The 27,429-nt window shown below is 46.4% G+C and overlaps 1 protein-coding gene across 9 annotated transcripts in view; it reads right to left on the bottom strand.

The window, feature by feature from the left end:
- The window catches only part of fars2 (phenylalanyl-tRNA synthetase 2, mitochondrial), a 493,023-nt gene that overhangs the window by 313,924 nt on the left and 151,670 nt on the right, over nt 1-27,429 (bottom strand). For 8 of the 9 annotated variants that reach the window (XM_078539571.1, XM_078539574.1, XM_078539567.1 and 5 more), the window contains one exon: nt 5,659-5,790. The exons of the other annotated variant lie outside the window; for it this stretch is intronic. In XM_078539571.1, the coding sequence (XP_078395697.1) occupies nt 5,659-5,790 (132 nt within the window). The remainder of the gene's footprint in view (nt 1-5,658; nt 5,791-27,429) is intronic. 9 annotated transcript variants of the gene reach the window in all.

Genomic DNA, 27,429 nt, shown 5'->3' with positions numbered 1-27,429 from the left:
TAGGAGGCCAATACTGTACAGTATTCCAGATGTGGTCTCACTAGTGTCCTGTACAACTGAAGCATAACCTCCCTACTTTTATATTCAATTCCCCTCACAATAAACAATAACATTCTATTAGCTTTCATAATTACGTCCTGTACCAGCATACTAGCCTTTTGTGATTCATGCACTAGGACACCCAGGTCCCTCTGAATCTCAAAACTCTGCAATTTCTCAGCATTTAGATATTATGCTTCTTTTTTATTCCTCTTGCCAAAATGGACAATTTCACATTTTCCTACCTTATACTCCATTTGCCAGATCTTTGCCCACTCCATTAGCCTATCTATTTTCCCCTTGTAATCTCCTCATGTCCTTTTCACAACTTACATTCCTACCTATCTTTGCATCATCAGCAAATTTAGCAACCATACCTTCGATCTCTTCATCCAAGTCATTTATATAAATTGCAAAAAGTTGAGGGTCCAGCACTGATCCCTGTGGCACACCACTAGTTACATCCTGCCAACTAGAAAAAGACACATTTACGACTACCCTCTGTTTCCTATTAGCTAGCCAATCTTCTATCCATGCCAATATGTTACCCCCTACACCATGAGCTTTTATTTTCTGCAATAATCTCTGATGTGGCACCTTATCAAATACCTTCTGGAAATCTAAGTACAGTACATACACCAGTTCCCCTTTATCCGCAGCACATGTGACTCATTCAAAGAACTCCAATAAATTAGTTAAATGTGATTTTCCTTTCACAAAACCCTGTTGACTCTGCCTGATTGCCTTGAATTTTTCTAAGTGCCCTGCCATAACATCTTTAATTATAGCTTCCAACATTTCCCCTATGACAGATGTTAAGCTAAATGGCTTGTAGCGTCCTGCTTTCTGTCTCCCTCCCTTTTTGAATAAAGGAGTTACAGTTGCTATTTTCCAATCCAATGGCACCTTCCCTGAATCCAGGGAATTTTGGAAAATTAAAACCAACACATCAACTATCTCACTAGCCACTTCTTTTAAGATCATAGAATTAAGTCTATCAGGACCCAGGAATTTGTCAGCCCGCAGTTCCAACAGTTTGCTAAGTACCACTTTCCTCGTGATTGTAATTTTCCTCAGTTCTTCTCTCCCTTCCAATTCCTGATTTACAGCTATTTCTGGAATGTTACTTCTAACCTCTATAGTGAAGACCGATGCAAAATATTTGCTCAATTCATCTGTCATCTCCTTATTTTCCACTGTTAATTCCCCAGGCTCACTTTCTATAGGACTAACGCTCACTTTGTTAACTCTTTTCTTATTTAAGTATCTATAGAAACTCTTACTGTCCGAATTTATATTTCTAGCTAGCTTTCTCTCGTACTTTTTCCCTCTGTATTAATCTTTTTGTCATTCTTTGCTATTCTTTATATTCTGTCTAATATTCCTTAGTGCGTAGATTATCTTCTGCAGAAAGTGTACACTGCAGTCAGCCTGCTAGGCACTGTACAATGCCATCCTCTTTGAAAGGGCTTGGAGCACCAAACAGAGCCATCTTTCATGGATCCACCACTTCACTTTACCAGCAACAGAACAGGGGAGCAGATGTGCATCACTGCATCACTTTCCGACAGGTTCTGTTTTGTCATCAACATCAGGTCACTTTATTTTTCACTGCCACTTCCTTTCCCTCTCTTTTTTCAGCTGAAACAAATACTCTTTGGTTTTTCCCCTTGTAAGACTATTTGCCTTTAAATTTCAACTAATGTATGATTCTGCATTTTTTTCAAAAGACTAACTCTTTGCACAAGTAGTTATGAATATTGATACTAAAGAATTGACCCTATTAAATTGTAGCTGGCAAACTAGTTCTGTACCAATATCTACGCATTCAAGACTAAACATAGCTTGTAACGTAAATATGGTCTCTGCTGAAATTGGCTAATAGAATATTTAGACCCATTTTTAAAATGACTTTATAATGATTAATTGTTCAGAGTCAGATCTGTTTCCTTTGTTACATTCTAAAGACAGAAAACAACTTACAAGCTACATACAAAGAAAAAAGCTGCGCTTAAAAACAAATGCCTTTTGATTATATGTTCTTGTTATTCTATTGGATTTACGGCATATTTCCATTCCACCATTAGTTGAAGGAAGAGCTTTAAGTTATAAATTTATAGAAATTACAGCACGAAGGAAGCTATTAGGCCTATTGTGCCTGTGCTGAAGCACAATCTTTTACAGGAGTTATCTACCCCAACCTTATTTCACTTCCTTTTTCCATATTCGTCTTTTTCAAACATATATCCAATCCCCTTTTAAATGTGCTTATAGATTCCATTGCAATGGCCACTTGCAGTAATGCATTCCATGTTCTGCTAACAGTATGGTCTAGATTTTAATGTAGACACTGCATTAACATATGACTTATGGGTTACCTGGACAATTTGTGTGGAGTGATTTCTACTCCACTGTTTAAAGGGATACTCAAACATCTAAGTTGAAGTATTTGGATGTGGGAAAGCAAGACAAAGAAGCACTGCCATGGAAGGTAGAAGGTTACAGGCTACAGCAATGCCTCCCTGAATATATTGCTAGGGAACTGTGAGGACCTAGAGGGATATATAATTTCCAGCAAAAGGTTGAAGAAACTAACATGGGAAACCAAGAAGGCATGATTAGAGGTAGCACAAGAGGTCAGCAGCAGGAGTGTGGTGCTACCCTCCTGGATCCAATGCAGGCAGTGTTTCAATGTCATAAACGGGACAGGAAAGTTGAGAGCAATGGCATGTTCACCTACATCCCGATGCATGTATCACCCCTAAACCCATCACTCTGTGTTTTCAAGCATACTGCAGCACACCACTCCTCAAACAAAACATACCTTGCAGGTACATCCATCCTTCTTGGTCTTGTACATCTCCATCTGTCCAACCAACATTTACACTCATTCTTATTGCTAATACAATATCATGCCTCTCCCCCATAGTCACCCTCAACAAATGCTCTCCATTCATCCATTCAACAGATGCCCTTACGCATAAGTCTCTTTTCTCCGTCCTTGAAGGAGAAGACAGCAGAGAACACATGCAAGAAATTTGTAAACCAACCACAGTTGCTATATGTATCTGGTGGTACATGTACCATGCAACCTCAGTGCTTGAGAGTCTTAGCCATGGCTCAGTTGGTAAGGTTCTGGCTTCAAGTCTCACTCCAGGATTTGAGCACAAAAATCAAGGCTGACACTCCAGTACAGTGCTGAGGGAGTGCTGCACTGTCAGAAGCGCCGTCTTTCGGATGAAGCATTAAACCGCGATTCCATCTGCTTGCTTGAGTGGATGATCTTATGGCACTATTCTGAAGAATAGCAGGGGAGCTATCCCTGGTGACCTGGCCAAACTTTATCCATCAATTAATATCACAAAAACAGGTTATCTGGTCGCCATCACATTGCTGTTTTTGGGAGTTTGCTGTGTGCGGTTGGCTGACACACTTCCTACCTTACAACAGTGACTACACTTCATAAGTACTTCACCAGCTGTAAAATGCTTTGAGATGTCCAGTGCTTGTGAAAGCTGTTACTAAAATGCAAGTCTTTCTTTCTTTTATTACAGAACACATTAACTCTAATATTTCATGCCGCCAGAGAGGTCATGGTCCAATGGGAACAATTGCTGTCTTCTCTCCTACCTAAATATTTTATCTCACCTGTTACAGCTGTCCCAAATGTTGCCAATTCATATCCTTCAGATTATCTTTCACAATTTAGAGATTAAATGTTTAGCTCAATGTTGTGGAAAGGGAAATAACTAAAGTAAAGCCAAAGGACCTCCAACAGCTCATTGTTCAATTTACTGAATTGCTTGATTTAGCATTGAGCAGCTCAGGTACATCCTGTGCTCTGGTGAACAAGCAGGGTCTTAGAGGGTCTTGGAAACAAAAACATGAAATTTAAAGTCAACACACTGGTGGGGTCAGGAAACAAGTGAGGATAAGTGAGTATAAGGATAGGTGGGCAAGGCTTTATGTGAGATTGGATGCAAGTTGCTGAGTTCTGAGAGATGGTTTAAATTCAACTAAGATGAAAATCTGTACTCTCTATTGCCAATAAAGATACTAATTGAAATCAGGTCAGGTTGCCTTAACCCAATTCCTCGTAGGCATGGGTTCACACCTCAAAATTAACAGTTGAATTGGAAAAATTCACTTAGATGTTGTAAAGGGTGCTCTTGTGAAGAGAATTTAAGACAGATCTTTCTGGCAGAACAAACGGAACTCTACTCTGCACTTTGTCTATGCTGAAATTCAGTGGTTCTCAAACCTTTTCATCTGCGGACCACTTAAGCAGGGTAAAAGACCCCTCGACCTACCTATCTGTCCTATACCCCAGCTTTCACTTGCCACTGTAAAAGAACTCATTGGAATTAATAGGAATAATGGCACTGCTTTTGATAAGGCACCAATGAGGTGATGTCTGGTTCCAAGCTGGACAGCTTCAGTCTCATGTCGGGTTCCATGCCAGGCTTTTTTGTTTTCAGATCCACAAGTATTGAAAATTCAATCTCGCAATGTGTGGTGTAACAGTAACATAAATCTTGCTTATAAAAATATATTGTTGTTGCTTGCGTTTGTGATGACTCGTGCCGTGCATACGAGAGACGATCTAGTTGTGTGATGTCATGCGAGGAAGGGAATGAGGATTCTGGTCTGTTTTCTTGTATGGCCTTGGTCGTGACATTGTGCATCAGTGACCTATATTTTTGACCAGCCCGCAGACCACCTAGAGGACTCTCACGGACCACCGGTGGGCCCTGGACCACATTGTGAGAACCACTGCTGTAACTGAATTGAGCTAAAGCTTGATGCCAAAAGTGGTAAAGCTCCTTTCCTAGCATTGACATCTCTCATCTTGAGGAGCAAAAAATTTAACTCCCGAGCAAATTCTTTGTCTTTAAAACAGTAAAGGAAATCCTTCACAGCAGTTGAATATTTCAAGACTTACATACATAATGTGTAACTGGTAATTGGTTCACATCTAATACATACAATTTGACTCATGCTGTTTCAATGCCAACTGTTTTGGGGTATGGCCATATAATAAATATATTAAGGCTAGGAAAAGGGCATGTTTTGTGCCCAACAGCAAAGGATGCAAAGCTTGAAAACACAGTAAGCTGTGTTGCTGATGGAGGAAACAGAATTTACCTAAACGCCACACAATTATTTCTTTCGGTATTTGCACAATGTATATAAAGTAACTACTTCTTCTTCTTGAATTCTCGGCCCGAAGGCAGGCCCTTGGCGATTATTTGCCGAACCACAGAAAAGTGCCATGATTTTTACTATGGATAGAGCAAGGAGGAATTCCCTGAAACTACCTCAGTAGGAATGGGAATCCAACACCATGCTGTTGGCATTAATCTGATCCACACACTAACCATCTAGCCAACCGAGCTAACCAGCCCCCTAATGTAATTACAATGTCAGTTTTTATGTGAAGTACCACTTTTATGTGCAATAATTCTTCAGAGTAAATTTGGCAGAAACTTTCAAACGATTTTAAAATGTCGAAAGAAAATCAGGGCAAAAATATATTTTTGAATAAAAGAGAGCATTAAATCAATAATCAAAGAAGACTTCAAAATCTCCTATGTCAATTGTTCTGCACTATTTAATTACCTGAGTTTACCAGTTGCTGCTCCATGATCCCACAGCCAAGGACCTCCATCCACTCTCCTTGGAACTTGATCTCCATTTCAAAGGAAGGGTGTGTAAATGGGAAATAGCAATCCACCCATCTAATTTCTAGTCCTATCACAAAGCAAATATAACAGCATTAGGGATTTCTGTAAAAATTTACCCTTCAGCTAATGACACCAATTACTGAATTCCAGGAAAATAAATAGCAAACAAACCCATTTACAGCAGTTTTGTGCACAGCAATAAATCTTTAAACAGAGAAAAAAATGGCCATGTCTTTTCCAATATGAAAAGTGCTTTGTGTAGTTCAGGCACCCTCCAAAACTAAATCAATCACTTGTCAAAATCTCACAACCACCTGGCATATAAGGAAAATGAGTCAAGATCACTGGAAAGCAGGCAATCCTATTTAAAACCTTAACTGGCAGCGACTATTAACTGCTGAAAAATGATAAAGTAGGCTTAGCCTTTGTGGTGGACTTGAAAACTTCATTTCTAAAACAATCGCTGTTAATCATCACCACTTTTATGAGACTCTTATTTTAGAACAAGGAAATTAATATGTAGTTTCAGTTCAAAAATATTAATAAAACATGGAATTGTGTGTTAGACAGGCTTCTGTCTTAAATTATAGCTGTATTTCTTTAATCTTCTGGATTTATCATCACTTCATTGTTAAGGACTTCATAAAATGCTGCATCTTTAAGTTAGATTACTATTGAAGTACATTAAGATCCATGTGGTCTTATTTTGGCTTTTGATTAGTTGCTGTGCTGTAGCCAAAGTGGAGTCATAGAGATCTGTGCATTGTCCTGCCTAAATACATTGGCTTGTTTGTTTATATTTCATCTAAAGTGTGGCACATTCTTTTGTAAATTCTTAGTAAAAAGCTTTGAGTTTTGTTTAATTGTTTCCCCCTAAAGCCTTTGAAGAATAAAACACGAACGATTTTTTTAATATAAAGCAGTCCATGCCCAAATGCAGCAAGTCCTGATCAATATACAGGCCTGGGCTGACAAGTGGCAAGTAACATTTGCAGCACAGAAGTGCCAGGCAATGACCATCTCCAACAAGAGAGAATCTAACTATTACCCCTTGACATTCAATGGATTTGCCATCACTGAATGCCCCACTATCAAAATTCTGGGGGTTACCACTGACCATAAACTGAACTGGACTAGCCATATAAATACCGTGGCTACAAGAGCAGGTCAGAAGGTAGGAATCCTGCAGCGGTTCACCTCCCGACTCCCCAAAGCACGTCCATCATCTACAAAGCACAAGTCAGGAGTGTGATGGAATACTCTCCACTTGCCTGGATGAGTGTAGCTCCAAAAACACTCAAGAAGCTGGACACCATCTGAAATAAAGCAGTCTGCTTGATTGGCACCCCATCCACCACCTTCAACATTCACTCCCTCAACCATTAACATACAGTGGCAGTAGTGTGTACCATCTACAAGGTGTACTGTGAGAACTCACCAAGGCTCCTTCGACAGTACCTTCCAAAGCCACGACCTCTACCAGCTAGGACAAATGCAGCTGATGCATGGGAACACCACCAACTCACCACATTATTCCCAAGGGCAATTAGGGATGGGCAATAAATTTTGGCCGAGCCAGCGATGCCCACATCCCATTAAAGTAATTTTTATATTTAAAAAATGCAACATCAATGGCTCAAAAGCAACATGGCTGCTATAAAAGGTTGGAGCAACATTTTTTGAGCAACTTGATTGTTTGGTTTTTAAGTATTGGCTGCTTTGTGACTACTGGCTTTGAAAAAAATCAGCAATTTGATTGCTTGGTTTTATAGGGATTGATGGTTTGTAGCTTTTCATGCCTGTTTGGTGAATGGAATGATTTTTGACAGGCTGATATTTCCAACTGAACGCATGTGAGCCAGCATAGTGAACTTATTGTGTAATGGTTACTTGCAGATGTAGACCAGACACATAACTTTTAATTATATAGATGAAAGTCAATCACAGATTTCTTCCTTTAACTGACCCTGATATGTTTATGGATTTATAAGCAAGGAGCATCTTAGTCAAACAGATCTGATTCACCTACTGTGAAACTCTTTGTAAAACTTAAGTGACTGGATTATATTTCGTCTCTCATTTCATTTAACCTCTCTACAAAGAATCCAATAAATTTGCAGCCAAAGTCCACAGAGTCGAGGTCTGCTCTTAGAATTTTATTATTTAAAATTCACCTATGGTTGGTGGCAGCAAAAAAATCCTAAGTGGGCCGACCAAATATATCATCCAATCATGAGAAACAAATTTCCCAGAAGGGTCCTTAAGTAGGTATTAGACCCTTTAGGGGAGATGGCAGCATAGTGGTAATGTCACAGGGCTAGTAATCCAGAGGCCCAGGCTAATGCTTTGCGGACATGGGTTCAAATCACCATGGCAGCTGGTGGAATTACAATTCAATTAACAAAAACTGGACCAGAATTTTAAGCTTGCAGTGCAGGCTCACTCTGCGGGCATGCAGGAGTCCCGATTGATCATGAAATGGGCGTAATAATGTCAGGATGGCATCCTGATGTCATCACATCGCCTCGCGATATTTCAGTTGGGGGGGTGGGGGACGCAAGTCGGAAGCGTGCCTGCCACCAGTTAAAGGGTTAATTAAGATGATTTAAATGGTAATTGACAGAAATTTTGAGCAGCCCATGCGCTTTTACGCTCGGCGTATGGACCACTTGGCCAGGCGACCTTCATGTTTTTAATGGATTCTACATCCAGGGTGGGATAAAAGGCCCACAGGCAGGTGCAAAGGTAAGAAGTTAGGAGTTTAACTGTGAATGGTTTGGAGCTGGCTTATTGACAGTTTCTGGTTTTTTTTGTTGTTCTGGAGAACTCTCTACTTTGTTAGCATTTGCAGAGGCCCTCAGCCAATATTTCCCTCCTGTGCAGAAACCAATGGAAACATCAGCACAGGAATGGTAATAGTGTACTCTGCTTGAGGAACCTCCTCAGAAGTGGAGGACTCAGTTGCCCGCAGGCAGCATCTCAGTGTGGGACCAGTGGATTGAGAGGCGCAGCCAGAAGGGGTGCAAGGCCAGCAGGAAATGCAAGGCAGAAGGGACCAGAGAAGGTGCCAATATCCAGAAGGCAGAGTCTACAGGCAGCGCAACTGCTACCTGGGCATGTCTGAGGTTCAGTGCCAAAGAAGGCTCCACCTCTCCGGGGAAACTGTCAACTCCGTATGCCAGATGATTGGTCCAGAGATCACCTCAACTGTAGGTGGCCACCCTATGTCAGTGGCACTTAAGGTGACAGTGACCCTGAGCTTTTACACCTTAGGTTCTTTCCAGGGGCCAGTGGGAGATCTATGTGGTGTCACCCAATCGGCTGCCAACAGCTGCATCAAGCTGGTCACTGACGTTCTGTTCCTAAGGGTCAGTACCTTCATTCATTTCCAGATCGATGAAGCCAGCCAGGCTGATCGAGCCAGTGGCTTTGCTGCAATTGCAGGATTTCCCCGCATCCAGGAAGCTGTTGACTGCATGCATGTGCCCATAAAGGTGCTAATAGAAAGGGCTTCCACTCCCTTATCCCCTGCCTGCACCCTTCCCGGCGCCCGCCCTCCTCCCGACCCCGCCAGCAGCACTGAACCTGTCTCAGTGTGTTTCATGCTGGTCGGCAGTTAACTGGCCAGCCAGCATGAAATTGCATCCGAAAGCCAATCACGGGCAAGAGCGGATTCCACATCGGCTTCTGGGCCATGCTAAAAATTCAGGCCCTGGAACTAAAACCTAATCTCAGTAATGCTGACCATGAAACTATCATCGATCTCCATAAAAATCCATCTGGTTGGTTTAATGTCATTTAGGGAAGGAGATCTGCCATCCTTACCTTGGTCTGGCCTACATATGGCCTCCAATTCCACAGCAATGTGGACTCTTAACTGCCCTCTGAAATGGCCTAGCAAGCTGATCAGTTCAAGGAAAATTAGGGATGGGCAAGAAATGTTGACACTGCCAGTGACGCTCACATCCCATGAAAGGGTAAATAAAAACAATTAACACATGCAGTGCAAAGTCACTCATAAATTTGTCAGTGTTGTGCCTGACCTATACCTGAACAATGGACAAAATTGCAAACCAGTTTCCATGCCATAATATTTCAGACGCAATATTACTATTTTAATAAGGGACAGAAAGTGTTAGTTATACACAGCAGGACCTCTGAAAAAAGAAAAGATAGATTTCCAATTCAGTTTTGGGCATTAACCACAAGAGGGTTTAGACATTTTCCCAACTGCAGAGTACTACAGAACAATTCTGGTCTCTATATTACATTAAAAAAAGTAGACACTGGAGCAGGTGCAAAAAAGATTCACAAGGATGATTCCAGAGTTGAGAAGATATACTTACCAGGAACGGCTGAGTAGGCTGGGGCTCTTTTTCTAAAAAGGAGAAAGGTGACGGGTGAGCTGATAGTGGTATTCTTACTTAAGGAGGGATATATTTGCATTGGAGGCATTCGAGAGAGGGTTCGTTAGGTGATTCCTGGGATGAAGAGGTTGTCTTATGAGGAAAAGTTGAACTATTTGGGCCTACACTCACTTGAGTTTAGAAGAATGAGAGGTGATCTTATTGAAACGTAGAAGATTCTGAGGGGGCTTGCCAGAGTCGATGCTGAGAGAATGTTTCCCCTTGTGGGGAATCTAGAACTAGGGGGCACTGTTTTGAAATAAGAGCTCTCCCGTTTAAGACAGAGGAATTTCTTCTCTTAGAAGGTCCACAATCTTTGGAATTCTCTACCCCAGAGAGCAGTGGAGACTGGGTCATTGAATCACTCATCCAGGCAAGTGGGGAGTATTCCATCACATTCCTGACTTGTGTCTTGTATAAGGTGGACAGGCTTTGGGGAGTCAGGAGGCGAGTTACTTGTCACACGATTCTTGGCCTCTGACTTACTCTTGTAGCCACAGTATTTATATGGCTAGTCCAGTTCAGTTTCTGGTCAATGGTAACCCAGGATGTTGATAGTGGGGGATTCAGTGATGGTAGTGCCATTGAACATCAAGGGGCGATGATTGGATTCTCTCTTGTTGGAGATGGTCATTGCCTGACACTTGTGTGGCGCGAATGTTACTTGCCAGTTGTCAGCCCAAGCCTGGATATTGTTCAGGTCTTGCTGCATTTGGACATGAACTGCACCAGTATTTGAGGAGTCGCAAATGGTGCTGAACACTGTGCAATCATCAGCGGACATCCCCATCTACAAGCAAATTAAGGGTTATGATGGGCAGGGAGAAAAGTGGAGTTAAGGCCATAATCAGGTCAGCCGTCATCTTATTGCATAGCAAAGCAGATCGTGGAAAGTGAAGTTGGGGATTATCATGGAGTGGGGGCGGGGTAGTGCGCACAGGCTTAAGGACTATCGCAAATAGAACACATCAGACATGATTAATGTGCAAGTGAACTATACTTACAAATGTGTGATAGGTTTAACAATCATAGTGCACCAGTGCAACCACGTGAAATCAAAACTTCTTAACTTTTCCTTCCCTACCACTTCTTCTAGATGCTCCCCTGACATCTGCAGCAGGGGTGGAGGCAGCCTGCTGACCAGTTGGCCCTTTTGCCTTGGATGACCTTGGCGGCCATCCTCTGGAGACCCAATGCCTGGAGGGCCCCAACTTACTTTGGCTGTCTTGCTGTGTGGCTGCTGCTCTCTCTGTGGTCACAGAGTACGAGGCTGAAGGGGTCACAGGCAAGGAGGATTCAGAAGGGCCAGGAACCCTGAGAGTCCTGAGTAAAGGTCCCATAGGTGTCCAACTGCCGTTCCTCGTGATTGGTGCACTGCAAATCTATGTTCCACCACCTCTCGCTGCCTCACTAGCATATGGTGGGCGAATGATTCGAGAGGTGCCTCATTAACTCAGGCCTCGCAGATGCCTCTTCCCCAGCGGTCCTCCAAGTGCTAGTGAGCTTGTCTAAACCTGCCTCCTCTTGCTGTGGACACATATCCATGCAGTAACCAGCCGGATGTGAGACCCTTCCTAAACTAGATCTAATAGCCTCTGAGGTGTGTCTCTCTGGGCTGGTGGAGGGTGCAGATGACTGCTGTGATGCCACTACAGGAGCACTTTCTTTCTCCGCAATGATCTTGGTCCTCTCCAGGCTTGTCTGAGTGCTGGACAGGGCTTCGTCTGTTTTGGGCCTTGTCCTCTTCCTCCTCTCACCTGAAAGTGAGAGAGGAGAGAGCAAGTGGCTGCATGAGCTGTCTCCGACATGGAGAAACACGTGATCATTAGGTTTCAATGTGACATATATGGGTCCTTACTGGGTGGAAGCTGCCCACCGACCTCTCCATCACTGCAGGCTCTGTCCGAGTCCACCCTTGCCAGCTGGCCTGCCCATTCCTTGAAGTCGGTGAGATCTTTGAATTGTGGCCAGTCGCCCCAAACTTCTCTCCCTCTCTCTACTATTATGGCTTAACGGCACAGAAAGAAGATGGGGTTGAGAGCAATTGGGTTTCATGTATCTTTCTCATGCTTCCAGTCTTACAAATAGCCCACTTGATTTTGTGCCACATGATTGGTGCACTGCAGATTATCCAGAAGGGTTCTGGGGCAGCACCCTCCAGAGTGGTTAGAACATGCAGCTATAAAGATAAGGCTTACAGAGACATGTCATTGCTGGTGCCCTCAACGCCTGACCCTCTTCCCCCTCCCACCCAGACAGCATGTGAGCTGTGTGTATGGCCTCTCCACCTGCAGAGTAGATGGACTGCAGTGGGGCAATGAGGCATCAGCTTATCACGTTGCCACTGACGCCCATGTCCCCTCTGCCATTCAGTGAGACAAGTGTGAGCAGCTGAGGGTGCACACCTTGGGCACTGATTGCCCTGGAGACTTCCTCCCATGCCGGGTTCATCTCCCTGCTTGGCCTCCTCCTCCCATCCTCTGGATAGAAGACTTCCCTCCTGGCCTCCACTTTGTTGAGCAGGACGCCCAGGGAGACATCGCTGAATTTGGGCGCCGGAGCTCCCTCTTTGGGCCATCTCCTCCCTCAATGTTGGGTATGTTGCTGTCCAGGCGCCTTTTAAATATGGCGCCCGGATATGATGGGCATCCAGCCCACCCTGCAATACGTTGGGATACCCCTGACTGCATAATTAATGAGGCTGGGGTCACATGAATTCCCAGCAGCCTCCACGGTGGGAAACACTCCCTGTCCCCGCCCCTCCCATGGGACTAAGTCCTGCAATGGAAAATTCTGCCAAATGTATGCCAGGTGAAGTTTTGACACCTAGTTCATGAGCTGATTGGCATGGGCAGGTGCATAAGAATTCCTTGTCCCTAAGGACAAGGGCATGATCTTCTCTTGAAATCCCATCCTGTATGGCTGAGATTAGCAGTTTCCTGCGTGGCAAATCTCAGATATGACCCTATGTCCTACCACTCCATGTCAGGGTACAGCCATCCCTAGTTTAGCACTCCTAAGGCATTCCTAAAAAACGGCATGGTAAACGAAAATGACATTCCCATGAGAAATCATATAATAAGGGTGGATTACATTCCTGACCAATAATATTTATATTAAAAACCTATTGGCTGCCTTGAACCTAACTGGCTTCCAGCCTTCCTCCCCAACACTCCTACTCACCGCTTCCCTCTTTAGAACCTTCACTGTTTAATGAGGGCCCAGGAGAGGGGAGACCAGATGGTGGTAGGGATGGAGTGGGAGGGTCAAGGAAGTAACAAGCGGGAGGGTCTGGGGGCGAGCAACAAGCGAGAGGGTCAGGGAGAGGTGGTGAGTGGAAGGGTCAGGAAGCAGGAGAGGCAGCGAGCTAGAAGGAATTGGCAAGCGGGAGAAGCGACGAGTGACAGGGAAGCAGTGAGTGGGGATGGCAACAAGCAGGAGGGTCGGTGAGCATGAGGGTCGGGGGGGAAGCGTTGAAGAGGGAGGGTCGATGAGGGAAGCAATGAAGCAGGAGGGTTGGGGAGGGAAGCATTGAAGCTGGAGGGTCAGGGAGGGAAGCGCTGAAGTGGGAGGGTCGGGGAGGGAAGCACTGAAGCGGGAGGGTGGGGTGGAAGCACTGAAGCGGGAGGGTGGGGGGTGGAAGCACTGAGCGGGAGGGTCAGGGAGGGAAGCACTGAAGTGGAAGGGTGGGGGAGGGAAGCGGGAGGGTGGGGGAGGGAAGCGCTGAAGCGGGAGGGTGGGGGAGGGAAGCGCTGAAGCGGGAGGGTCGGGGAGGGAAGCGCTGAAGGAGGAGGGTCCAGGGAGGGAAGCGCTGAAGCGGGAGGGTCCGGGGAGGGAAGCGCTGAAGGAGGAGGGTCCAGGGAGGGGAGCACTGAAGCGGGAGGGTCCGGGGAGGGAAGCATTGAAGCTGAATGGCCGGGGAGGGAAGCAGAGAAGCGGAGGGTCGGGAAGGGAAGCACTGAAGCAGGAGGGTCGGGGAGGGAAGCACTGAAGCAGGAGGGTCAGGGAGGGAAGCGCTGAAGCAGGAGGGTTGGGGAGGGAAGCACTGAAGCAGGAGGGTCGGGGAGGGAAGCACTGAAGCAGGAGGGTCGGGGAGGGAAGCACTGAAGCAGGAGGGTCGGGGAGGGAAGCACTGAAGCAGGAGGGTCGGGGAGGGAAGCACTGAAGCGGGAGGGTCCAGGGAGGGGAGCACTGAAGCAGGAGGGTCGGGGAGGGAAGCACTGAAGCGGGAAGGTCCAGGGAGGGGAGCACTGAAAGGCAGAGAGGGGTGGGACAGGTAGAGCTCAATAGGGAGCCAGTGATAGGTGGAGGCCAAGAAGAGTGGTGATATTATCTAAAAGATATTTTTTTTTTTTTTTTTTGTAAAAATATACTTTATTCATAAAATATCTTCAATCACATTCCAAACCATTTCAAACACAACATTACAAGGGTACAATCCAGGTTAAACTTTTACAAAATGTGTCACCGGGTGCATCAGTACAAACAATATTACAATCATTTACAGCCTTTCATTTTGATCTGTACAGCCCGAGGGGCTCTAAACAGTTCCCAGTCTCTCGGTGCGCTGTGGTAGAAAGGTCTTAGACAGCGACCCTTCCCCATTGCGCCTTTGCGGCAGCTGCCCCAAGCTTTAGTGCGTCCCTCAGCACGTAGTCCTGGACTTTGGATTGTGCCAGTCCGCAACAATCGGTCGGGGACAACTCTTTGTGCTGGAAGACCAACAAGTTTCGGGCAGACCAAAGCGCCTCTTTCACTGAGTTGATGATCCTCCAGCTGCAGTTGATGTTTGTCTCGGTGTGTGTCCCTGGGAACAGCCCGTAGAGCACAGAGTCCTGTGTCACACAGCTGCTCGGGATGAACCTCGACAGCAACCACTGCATCTCTCTCCAGACTTTCTTTGCAAAGGCACAATCCACAAGGAGGTGAACAACGGTCTCTTCCCCACCGCAGCCACCTCGAGGGCAACGTGCAGAGGGGGTGAGCCTCCTGGCGTGTAGGAAGGATCTGACGGGGAGGGCCTTTCTCACCACCAGCCAAGCTACGTCTTGGTGCTTGTTGGAAAGTTCTGGCGATGAGGCATTCTGCCAAATGACTTTGACAGTCTGCTCGGGGAACCATCCCACAGGGTCCACCCTCTCCTTATCCCTCAGGGCCTCTAGGACGTTACGTGCTGACCACTGCCTGATGGACTTGTGGTCAAAGGTGTTTTTCTGCATAAATTTTTCCACCAGGGACAGGTGGTACGGCACGGTCCAACTACTTGGAGCGTTCCGCGGCAGCGTGGCCAGACCCATCCTTCGCAACACCGGGGACAGGTAGAACCTCAGCACGTAGTGACACTTGGTGTTTGCGTACTGAGGGTCTACGCACCGCTTGACGCAGCCACACACAAAGGTGGCCATCAGTATGAGGGCGATGTTGGGCACGTTTTTTCCCCCTTTATCTCGAGGCTTGTACATCGCGTCCCTGCGGACACGATCCATTTTCGACCTCCAGATAAAGCGGAAGATGGCTCGAGTGATCGCCATCGCGCAGGAGTCTGGAATGGGCCAGACCTGCGCCACGTACAGCAACAGCGAGAGTACCTCACACCTGATGACCAGGTTCTTACCCGCAATGGAGAGGGAGCGTCGCTCCCACATGCCCAGTTTCCTTTTCACCATAGCCACTCGCTCCTTCCAGTTTCTAACGCATGCCCCGGTCCCTCCGAACCATATCCCCAGCACCTTCAGGCCGTCAGCCCTGACAGTGAAGGGGACAAAGGATCGGTCAGCCCAGTTCCCAAAGAACATGGCCTCGCTCTTCCCACGATTTACCTTGGCTCCCGAGGCCAGTTCGAACTGGTCGCAGATGTGCATCAGTCTGCGCACCGACAGCGGATCCGAGCAGAAGACGGCGACGTCGTCCATGTACAGGGAGGCTTTTACCTGAGTGCCTCCACTGCCTGGGATCGTCACTCCTCTTATGCCCGGATCCTTCCTGATGGACTCGGCAAAGGGTTCTATGCAGCACACGAAAAGGACAGGCGAGAGAGGGCAGCCCTGCCTGACTCCAGATTTAATCGGAAAGCTATCTGTTTCCCACCCATTGATTGAGACTGCGCTACTGATGTTAGTGTAGAGCAGTTGGATCCAATTTCGAATTCCCTCCCCAAACCCCATTTTGGAGAGCACATCCCCCATGTAGGTGTGCGATATTCTGTCAAAGGCCTTCTCCTGATCCAAGCTGATGAGGCAGGTATCCACACCCCTGTCCTGTACATAGGCAATCGTATCCCTGAGCAGCGCCAGGCTGTCAGAGATCTTCCTGCCTGGCACAGAGCAGGTCTGGTCAGGGTGAATTACCAATTCCAGAGCGGATTTGACCCGGTTGGCGATGACCTTGGACAGAATCTTATAGTCCACATTCAACAGTGAAATGGGTCGCCAATTTCTAATTTCCTCCCTTTCCCCCTTGTGCTTGTAGATGAGGGTGATGATGCCTTTCCTCATGGATTCTGACATGCTGCCGGCCAGGAGCATACTCTCGTACACTTCTAGCAGGTCTGGGCCGATCAAGTCCCACAGAGCCGAATACAACTCCGCCGGCAAGCCGTCGCTTCCGGGAGTTTTACTCTTCTCGAAGGACTCAAGGGCCTTAGTCAGTTCATCAGGAGTTAGCGGTTTGTCTAGGCTCTCCCGCGTACTGTGGTCTAAGACCTCCGTGATAGAGGACAGGAAGGACTGGGAGGCCGTGCTGTCCGTGGGCTTCACGTCATACAGTCCGGCATAAAAGGATTTGCTGATCCTCAGAATGTCGGACCGTGATGACTTTACTGAGCCGTCTTCTTCCTTCAGGCTGCTGATCACAGAGCGCTCTCTGTGTACCTTTTGGAAGAAGAAACGTGAGCACGTCTCATCCTGCTCCACGGAGCGGACTCTGGAACGGAAGATGATCTTGGAGGCCTCCGAGGCAAAGTGCGAGGCTTGCTGGCCCTTCACCTCTTGGAGCTCCTCCTTGACATCGACCCCCATCGACTGCAGCCGGAGCAGATTCTGCATCTTTTTCTGGAGTCGGGACATTTCCCTCTGTTCCTTTCTAGCTTTCTGGGTGCCTTTGAGGATGAAAAACCTCTTGATGCTTCCCTTGATCACTTCCCACCAGTGTGTCAGGGACTCAAAGAGGGGTTTCACGGTTCTCCAACCTTTGTAATCCCTCTTGAGCTCCTCAATGTTCTCTGGGGTCAGCAGTTGCACATTTAGCTTCCATGCCCCCCTGCCCACCCTCAGGTCCTTCTCCAAGTGGCAGTCCGCCAGTAGGAGGCAGTGGTCAGAGAAGAACACCGGCTTGACCTCGGTGGATCTGACTGTGAATGCACGGGACACAAACAGGAAGTCTATCCTGGAACGAATGGATCCGTCTGGCCGCGACCAGGTGTATCTACGCTGCGCTCCGTCTGCAGGGTTGCTGAAGACGTCGTGCAGCTTGGCATCCTTAACTGTTTCCATCAGGGATCTGGACGTAGCGTCCAATCTGCTTCCGGCCCTGCCGGATCGTCCAGCCGCATCGATGATGCAGTTGAAGTCCCCGCCCAGAATGACCGGCCTGGAGGTCGCCAGCAGCAGTGGGAGCTGCTGAAAAACCTCCAGCCGCTCAGCCCCTTGTGCCGGGCCATACACGTTAATTAACCGGAGTGGAGCGTTCTTGTACATTACGTCTGCTACGAGGAGTCGCCCGCCCACCACCTCCTTGACCTCGGAGACGGTGAAGTTGCCTCCCCGCAGCAGAATACCCAGGCCGGAGGAACGAGAGTCGTTTCCGCCCGACCAGATCGATGGCCCGTGGGACCACCATCGTGACCATTGCCTGTAGGAGCTGAGGTGCGGTATCGCACACTCCTGCAGAAACAACAGGTCAGCTTTGACCTTGGCTAGGTAGTCCAAGGTCGCAACACATCGCGTAGTAGATTTAATGCTACGCACATTTATGGATACAATCTTTAAACCCATTTTAAAGCATTTATTCTCCTACCAAACCCACTGTCTCTGAGAGTCCCAGACCTTTAGTCTGCTCCTTCATACCCGTAGTGAGCTCAAATTCCTTCACTTTGGATGGGCTGAGGTAGATCTCCTTGGCCGTGTTCTGCTCCGGTGGCATCTGGAGGTTCACGTAGAGAGCGGGTTTTGAGATGACCTTTGCTGGAGAAGCTTCTCCAAAACTCACCCCCTCTGGGGTGTTGCTGTTCCCGGCTTCCTGGAGCTGGGGTGCGATGATTGCCTCACTGCTCCCAGATTCCAGGGGCTGTGGTGCACTGGCCTCCTCAGGTTGCAGGCAAAGTTGGGGTGCGCTGGTCTCCTTGTTGTCTCCAATTTTCTGGAGCTCGGGTGTCTCGTCCTCCAACGCCCTGGAGCTTTGCCGCCTCTTCTGTCGGTGCCGCTCTGGCACTTCATCATCCGAAGAGCTGCTGCCCTTGTCGTCCGTGTCGGATGGGAGACGCCTCTTGCCGCTTCTCTGGGAAACGCCCTTGCTTCTTCTTCGCTCCCTCTTACTTTTCTTGTTCTTCACCGTCCGCCACTCCCCCTGCTGCTTTTCCACTGCTGCCTCCTCCTCCATTGATTCGCTGTCCTGAGGACTGGGAGGTACAGGGGGTAGTGCTGTTGATTGGCTCTCTGTTGCCTCAATCTCTTTCTCCACCTTGTCTCTCTCTGTGTCCTCCTTTGTCCCGTTGAGCTCCCTGGGGGCCTTGGTGGTTGGAGTGACACGAAACATTTCTTCTGCTTCCCCCTGGTCGGCTTTGGCTGCCTGTGCGTAAGTACGGCAGCGTTTGGGGCAGGTCCTGTAGAGGTGACTTGCCTCGCCACACAGGTTGCAGCACTTGGCCTGTTTGCAGTCTTTTGTCTGGTGCCCTTCCTGTTTGCAGATCTTGCAGAGGGAGGCGCTGCAGTTGGCCGCCACATGACCAGCCTTGCCGCATGAGCGACAATGCTTGGGTTGCCCAGCGTAGACCAGGTAGCCCCGGTTTCCCCCGATAGCGAAACTGGAGGGAGGGTGGAAAATGGCTCCCTTACCATCGGTCTTTAGCGTGACCTTAAACAGGCGTTTGCCTGTCCAGATCCCCAAGTCGTCTCGAATCTCGGTGCCGCTCCCCACCTTATCGAAGTACCTGGTGAGGAAGGTGACCACGTCGGCGACAGGGACGAAGGGGTTGTACACATGCACCATCACCTCACGTTCCCGTTGCAACGGCAGAGAAAAGTGCGGCTCCGCCGTCAGGATCTTCATCTCCGGCAGGTCTCTCTTCTCCTCGAACACCCTCAGGAGCCGGACGCAGTCTGCCACCCGCTTGAACGTGACGTCAAAATAACCGCCTTTGCGGGAGTCATGCAGGGTGAAGATCTCCGTAGCTTGGAAGCCGCACGCCTTCAACAGGATCCTCCTGGTGAAGAAGCCCCGATCCATAGGTGATCCTCCTTCGCTGTGGTTCACCGTGACTCGGACGGTGATAGGTAACCCACGGTATGGATTTGGATTGCGATTGGTTATCGCCCTTCCATCCCGACCTTGCCTTGGCAGGACCATGGTGTCGCCCCTGCAACACTTGATCTTAGCCAAAAGGCCGAGAAGCGATATGCTAATGGGGATAATATCACCACCTCAACGCCCCTTTGTCCTTTTGTCTATGACATCTTTGGAAGTCTCTTCTTGGCCTCCACCTTTCGCTGGCCCCCTATCGAGCTCTACCTGTCCCACCCACCCACCTCTACCAGCTTATATTTCATCTCATTTCTATATTTCTTAGTTCTGAAGAAGGGTCATACGGACTCAAAACATCAACTGTATCCCTCTCTGCAGATGCTGTCAGGCCTGCTAAGTTTTTTTAGGTATTTTTGTTTTTGATCAGCATTTATTCCACTGTTTGAAAATTTAAATTAAGAGTGAAGGATATTAAATGCTTTTAACTACTTAGTTTGCTGTGTTTCAATTCTTCAGTATGATTGGCTGCTTACCTGCTTGCTGACATCACTGCTGCTGAATGCTAAAAGATGCCCTTGACTTAGCATCAGATTTAAACTCCCGTTAGGAAAGGGGTAAACTATGCCACACAGATCACTAGACCTTTGTGGGCTGCTTTCTTCTAGATCTGTGGTGAGTGCAAAGTCCAGCCCAATGACGTGATGAAATCCAGCACCACCTTCATTTCTTTTCTCTGTTTATATATTGCACAGAATTCTTAATCTTTCTTTCTACTTTACTAATTGCATAAACTTAAGGGAAACTAGGGTTATTTCTGAATTCGATAATCAAAATTTTAGAAGTTCCTATCAAGATGGCATTACTGACATGTCTATCACAACCATGAGCTAATCACAAACATTTCTGTTTTGTAGTTTTTCCAGAAACAGCCTTACCCTGGGGCTGGTAGTCAAGGCCCATGTCTTTGACTCTTGGATGAGAGTTAATCAACTGAAACAAACTCTCCAGGAGATCAATTTAACAGCTAAGAATCAGTTATGTCAAACACTCTCTGTATTATAAAGCATCTGTCTTATCACGACTGACAGCTCCTGTAAACACTGGAAACTATACCTTACAGTTGCCCATTACTCAATCACAGAATAAGCCAGAGTTGGTTTTAAAGATTTTAGGAAAGCAGAGAAATGGGAGCGGAAGCATTTTAACAGCAGAATGACTATCTCTAGTACAGTACTGATCTGAAACTTTAAAATAACTAGAATTTATTAAAATAGACTTCCTTTTGTTTATTTTTTTATCGTGGATTCACGTTTTTGGTTTATTACTCTCAAGTTCAGCATCATCAGCCACATCCAAAAGTGGGTCTCACAATTGTATACCATAACTCAGAGATCATAAAAGAGAGCCCTTCCTCTTTACACTGACTGTTAGAATGTATCATGTGTTACTACATGACTGAAAGGCTTTAGACCTTTAGGCCTTTCTCCATTGTGCCTCTGCGGCAGTTGCCCCAAGCTTTAGTGTATCCCTCAGCACGTATTCCTGGGCCTTGGAACGTGCCAGTCTGCGACACTCGGTCCTGGACAACTCTTTGCACTGGAAGACCAGCAAGTTTCAGGCAGACCAAAGAGCGTCTTTCACTGAGTTAATGGACCGCTAGCTGCAGTTGATGTCTCGGCCTAAGTCCTTTTAGCCATAGCACACCGAGGGGCTTGAAACTGTGTAGAACCCCTGGGGCTCTATGCCTGACAAGGAATGTATAATGTAAATATAATGTAAATATCAAGAATATTGCAATTGCTGAAAAAAGAGACATGTCTAAGCTTTGCATCCTGCACTCGTCAGGACACTCGCAAGAATACCAATATAAGGGAGAAAACAACAATGTATACTGTTTGTGAAGAGAGAGCTGATTGGTTGGCAAGTGGCATTGCCATGATGAATGCACCAGTGATGGTAACTGACAGTTAATTGGCAAGCATTGTTTGAAATTTAAACCAGGCAGCTTGACCCTGATTGGTCAAGGCATTGCCCTGAGGAATGAGTCAGTGAATGGCTGTCACTTATTTTGTTTAGCTGAAACAGGCTCAGCACATTTACATGTTCTTTCTGTCTGCAAAGAACAGGGCCCTGTGTATTAATATATGTAGCTTCCAGTACTTCCAGCCACATTGCGAGCCTGACTGACAATCTTAAATTGTTTGTCAGTGTAATTCTTAGCACACTGAGGATTATTTAGCAAATGTTGCCCAATCACGGAATCACGTCTAATGTTGGATTACTGTGTTTTTAGTTTTGCAAGCATGGGCCAGTTGGGTATGGTCTGTACCCTGCCCGTTGCGAACAGCGGTTGGGACATGCTGTTTGATATGATCTGCCAGTGTTTGGGACCTACGGTCTACATACCTAGCATCACACTGGCATTGAAATTTATATATCACATTACTCATTTGCGTGATAGGCAGAACGTCTTTTTAGCTTGACAGCAGCATCTTGTTGGTGGTAAATACCACTCGTGTTGCTACTGCATAGTACTGGCGTGAAACAGCTAGCTTCACCTGTTGCTCAAATTTTTGAGATACTTTGCCCTTCCAGGGTAATCTAAGGTACAGTGGGCACTTTTCAGGGCCAAAAGTGATAGCCTTAGGTCCATTCATGAGTTTGTGTGATATACAGTACAAAATGATCTGATCAGGGGAGCTATTATCCTAGCCACTGTTTGCATGGTCAGGGTACAGACCGTACCCAACCAGTCTGTGCTTGCAAAACTCAAGTGTCCAACATTAGATGTGATTCCATGATTGAGGATTATTTAGTAAATGTTGTCCAATGTGCTAAGAATTACACTGACAACCAAATTAAGATCATCAGTCGGGCTCACAATGTGGTGCATTTGTGTGTACTAGAAGATACAGATATTAATACACAGGGCCCTGTTCTTTGCAGATGGAAAGAAAATGTACATACACTGAACCTGTTTCAGCTAAACAAAATAAGTGACAGCCATTCACTGACTCATTCCTCAGGGCAATGCCTTGACAAATCAGGGTCAAGCTGCCTGGTTTAAATTTCAAACAACTGTCAGTCACCAACAGTGGTGCATACTCCATGGCAATGCCACTTGCCAACCAATCAGCACTCTCTTCAAATACAGTATAAATTGTTGTTATATTGGTATATATTGGTATTCTTGCGAGTGTCCTGATGAGTGCAAGACAAAAAGCTTAGATATGTCTCTTTTTTCAGCAGTACTCAAGTTCTGTACTACCAAACGGATATTGCAATTATAGTGAGGCATCTCAGAGTAGAGCATATGTATCGATAATAGTTGAATTATATTGCACTTTCCACAATATTCAATTTGAAATGCACCTTCACAAATTTTATGACTAAAGTATATTTTTAGTTAAAAAAAGTGTCACTACATGGATTCTCATCTCCCCAATCTTTGGACTGGATAAATGCACTTAACAAGACACAGACTTCAAATCAAGAAGTGGTTTCATTTATCTAACATAGATGTACAGAGTGAGATATTATAATTTCCTGTTATCAATGATGAAAGTCACGACCTGAAATGTTAACTGTTTTTCCCTCCACAAATGCTGCCAGACCTGCTGAATATTTCTAATGTTTTCTGTTTTTATTTCAGATTTCCAGCATCCTCGGTATTTTGCTTTTGGTGCCTTGCTTTTTTACTGAATGTGAACATTTAAAAGAGAACATTATTGAATGTAAACTTTCTCTAGCAATAAAACTCTGCCTAAGCTTACCCAGGCATAAAATACAGATAGTACTTTGGTTGCTGGCTGTGGTTTCAAACACTCTGTGCTTTCACTGGAGATTCAAGACGGCCCGAGAACTGCTAATATAAATCTGTAAAATCACGTCTCTGTCCACCAAGCTGTCAATCAGATAGGGCTGAAGTCAATCTATGGTCCTGCTCTCACCTCAAAGGACTCAGAAGCAGTTGTCAATCCAAGTCACTACCCCAGATGTGGGACAGGGGCTCCTCATAGCTTGACTGGCTGCCATGCTATGTGAATTGAACAGAATGACGCTGTTGGCAAATATATATCCCAAAGGCACGTCTAAGGGGTAATGGTGGGTCTTCTCTGATAATAGCATCAAATGTTTGGGACAGCAAATAGTAGCAGTTACTGAGATGAATAAGTAATTCACACCTCTGACATCATTGTGTGGGCTAAATTTACAGCCTGAAGAAAACTCGTAGCAAACAGATTAGCTCAGGTTGATATAGATTAAAAAAAATCTGCAGATGCTGGAATCCTGAAACAGAAACAGAAAATGCTAGAAACGTTCTGCAGCTCATTTCACATCTGTAGAGAGATCACATTAATGACTGGTTCATCCCTGAAGCATCAACTTCACTGTTCTCTCCAGATACTGGATGACCTGGGGAGTCTTTTCATAGACATTTTCTGCTACTTTTGTATACTCAAATTGATTGCTTTCTGTCACAAGAATTGCAGCCTCAGAAATTAAGCCCTTGTATGCAGCTTCTAGCACTAAAAATGTTAAATTAAAAATTCAGTACAGGTAGAAATTCATTTTATCACACCGCAGCAGGTTTCAGACAATTTTCTATGTCTTATTCTTTATCTGTTGGGCCTATTGCCCATAGATATATAAGGTTCCCAAGCTGCCATTTATTCCACTTTGTAACCTGATATCAGAGACCAACCAGGTATGACTGTCTCCCTGGATTTAACCTACTTCCTCCTAATGGAGGCTGAAATCTCTGCTTGTACATCCCTGCTCAACACAGCTCAGTCTGATTCCTGACCAGAGTTTCACGTTCCTGCACTGCAGTACATTTCTTGCCAGCTTTCTGGATCTTACGTGACCTCCAATTTCATCAAAGCTTCTCTTTCCCACAACTGATTCTGCACAACTCCTGGATCATCTTATCCTTCTCCAGGTAGCATCCTTGATTATTTGAGGGTCACCAAACCATAGCTTTATACTGTGATTTTACTACGGAACAGGGCAAGGGTCGAACCCTGTGCTGTTGGCATCATTCTGAACCATATGCTAGCCATCTAACCAACTGAGCTAATCGGCCTCTCTCCTGGATTTTCATTCCCACAGAAATATCTCTATCAGTGCTTCCTCCAAATCTCTACTCTTCAAATTGCTTCTGGGTTTCATTCCAGCCACACTTGTCTCAGCAGTCAGACATCAGCTCATCAATGCTCCATGCTCACTCCTCCCTACCTATGTTAAATTTATCCCTAACTTCTGATTTTAGCTCTGGATTCCCTCCTAATGTCTCCTCTCTATTCCCCGTTTACTACCAGGAAAGGGGAGGCAATGGTGTAGTGGTATTGTCGCTGGACTAGTATTCCAGAGACCCAGGGTAATGCTCTGGGGCACCCAGGTTCGAATCGCGCAAAGGTAGACGGTGGAATTTGAATTCAATAAAAATCTGGAATTAAAAGTCTAATGATGTCCATGAAACCATTGTTGATTGTTGTAAAAACCTATCTGGTTCACTAATGTCCTCCCTTTAGGGGAGGAAATCTGTCGTCTTGCCTGGTCTGGCCTACATGTGACTCCTGTTGTAACAAACCGCTACAAAGACACAAAAAAGGAATGAAACCGGACAGACCACCTGGCATCGACCTAGGCAACGACAACGGCAATCGACCCTGCAAGGGTCCTCCTTACTAACATCTGGGGGCTAGTGCCAAAATTGGGAGAGCTGTCTCACAGACTAGTCAAGCAACAGCCTGACATAGTCATCCTCACGGAATCATACGTTACAGGTAATGTCCCAGACTCCACAATCACCATCCCTGGGTGTGTCCTTTCCCACCGGCAGAGGTGGCGACACAGTGGTATACAGTCGAGAGGGAGTTGCCCTGGGAGTCCTCAACATTGACGACGGACCATGAAGTCTCATGACATCAGGTCAAACATGGGCAAGGAAACTTCCTGCTGATTACCACGTACTGCCCTCCCTCAGCTGATGAATCAGTGCTCCTCCATGTTGAACATCGCTTGGAGGAAGCACTAAGGGTGGCAAGGGCGCAGAATGTTCACTGGGTGGGAACTTCAATGTCCATCACCAAGAGCGGCTCGGTAACACCATGACTGACTGAGCTGGCCAAGTGCTAGACTGGGTCTGCGGCAGGTGGTGAAGGAACCAAGAGGGAAAAATATATTTGACCTCATCCTCGCCAACCTGACTGCCGCAGATGCATGACAGTATCGGTAGGAGTGACCACCGCACAGTCATTGTGGAGACAAAGTCCCGCCTTCACAATGAGGATACTCTCCTATCAGTGGCACTACCACTGCTAAATGGGATAGATTTTGAACATATCTAGCAACTCAAGACTGGGCATCCATGAGGCGCCGTGGGCCATCAGCAGCAGCAGAATTGTACTCGAACACAATCTGTAACCTCATGGCCCAGCATATCCCCCACTCTACCATTACCATCAAGCCAGGGGATCAACCCTGCTTCAATGAAGAGTGTAGGAGGGCATGCCAGGGAGCATGAGGTGTCAACCTGGTGAAGCTATAAAACAGGACTACTTGCGTGCCAAACAGCATAAGCAGCAAGTGATAGACAGCTAAGTGATCCCACAACCAACAGATCAAATCTAAGCTCTGCAGTCCTGCCACATCCAGTCATGAATGGTGGTGGACAATCAAACAACTCGCTGGAGGAGGTGGCTCCGCAAATATCCCCACCCTCAATGCTGGAGGAGCCCAGCACAGCAGTGCAAGAGATAAGGTTGAAGCATTCGCAACAATCTTCAACCAGAAGTGCCAAGTGGATGATCCATCTCGGCCTCCTCCAGAGGTCCCCAGCATCACAGATGTCAGTTTTCAGCCAATTCGATTCACTTCACGTGATATCAACAAACAGTTGAAGGCACTGGATACTGCAAAGGCTATGGGCCCTGACAACATTCCAGCAATAGTATTGATGACTTGTGCTCCAGAACTTGCCACGCCCCTAGACAAGCTGTTCCAGTACAGCTACAACACCGGCATCTACCCAACTATGTGGAAAATTGCCCAGGTATGTCCTGTATACAAAAAGTAGGACAAATCCAACCTGGCCAATTACCGCCCCATCAGTCTACTCTCAATCATCAGTAAAGTAATGGAAGGAGTCATCAACAGTGCTTTTAAGCAGCACTTGCTTAGCAATAACCTGCACTAATGCCCAGCTTGGGCTCCGCCAGGGCCACTCAGCTCCTGACCTCATTACAGCCTTGGTTCAAACTTGAACAAAAGAGCTGAACCACGAGGCGAGGTGTGAGTCACTGACCTTGACATCAAGGCAGCATTTAACCGAGTGCGGCATCACGAAATCCTAGCAAAACTGGAGTCAATGGGGATCAGGGGGAAAATTCTCTGTTGGTTGGAGTCATACCTAGCACAAAGGAAGGTGGTTGTGATTGTTGAAGGTCAGTCATCTCAGCTCCAGGACATCACTGGAGGAGTTCCTCAGGGTAGTGTCCTAGGCCCAACCATCTTCAGCTGTTTCATCAACAACCTTCCTTCCATCATAAGGTCAGAAATGGGGATGTTCGCTGATGATTGCACAATGTTCAGCACCATTCGCAACTTCTCAGATACTGAAGCAGTTCATGTCCAAATGCAGCAAGACCTGGACAATATCCAGGCTTGGGCTGACAACTGGCAAGTAACATTCGTGCCACACAAGTATCAGGCAATGGCCATCTTCAACAAGAGAGAATCCAACCATCACCCCTTGATGTTCAATGGCATTACCATCACTGAATCCCCCACTATCAACATCCTGGGAGTTACCATTGATCAGAAATTGAACTGGACTAGCC

Source organism: Cetorhinus maximus, chromosome 3 (genome assembly GCF_964194155.1).
Source record: "Cetorhinus maximus chromosome 3, sCetMax3.hap1.1, whole genome shotgun sequence".
NCBI classification, from domain to species: domain Eukaryota; kingdom Metazoa; phylum Chordata; class Chondrichthyes; order Lamniformes; family Cetorhinidae; genus Cetorhinus; species Cetorhinus maximus.
The sequence above is the reverse complement of the archived record's forward strand: the minus strand, read 5'-3'. Positions and strand labels throughout refer to the sequence as shown.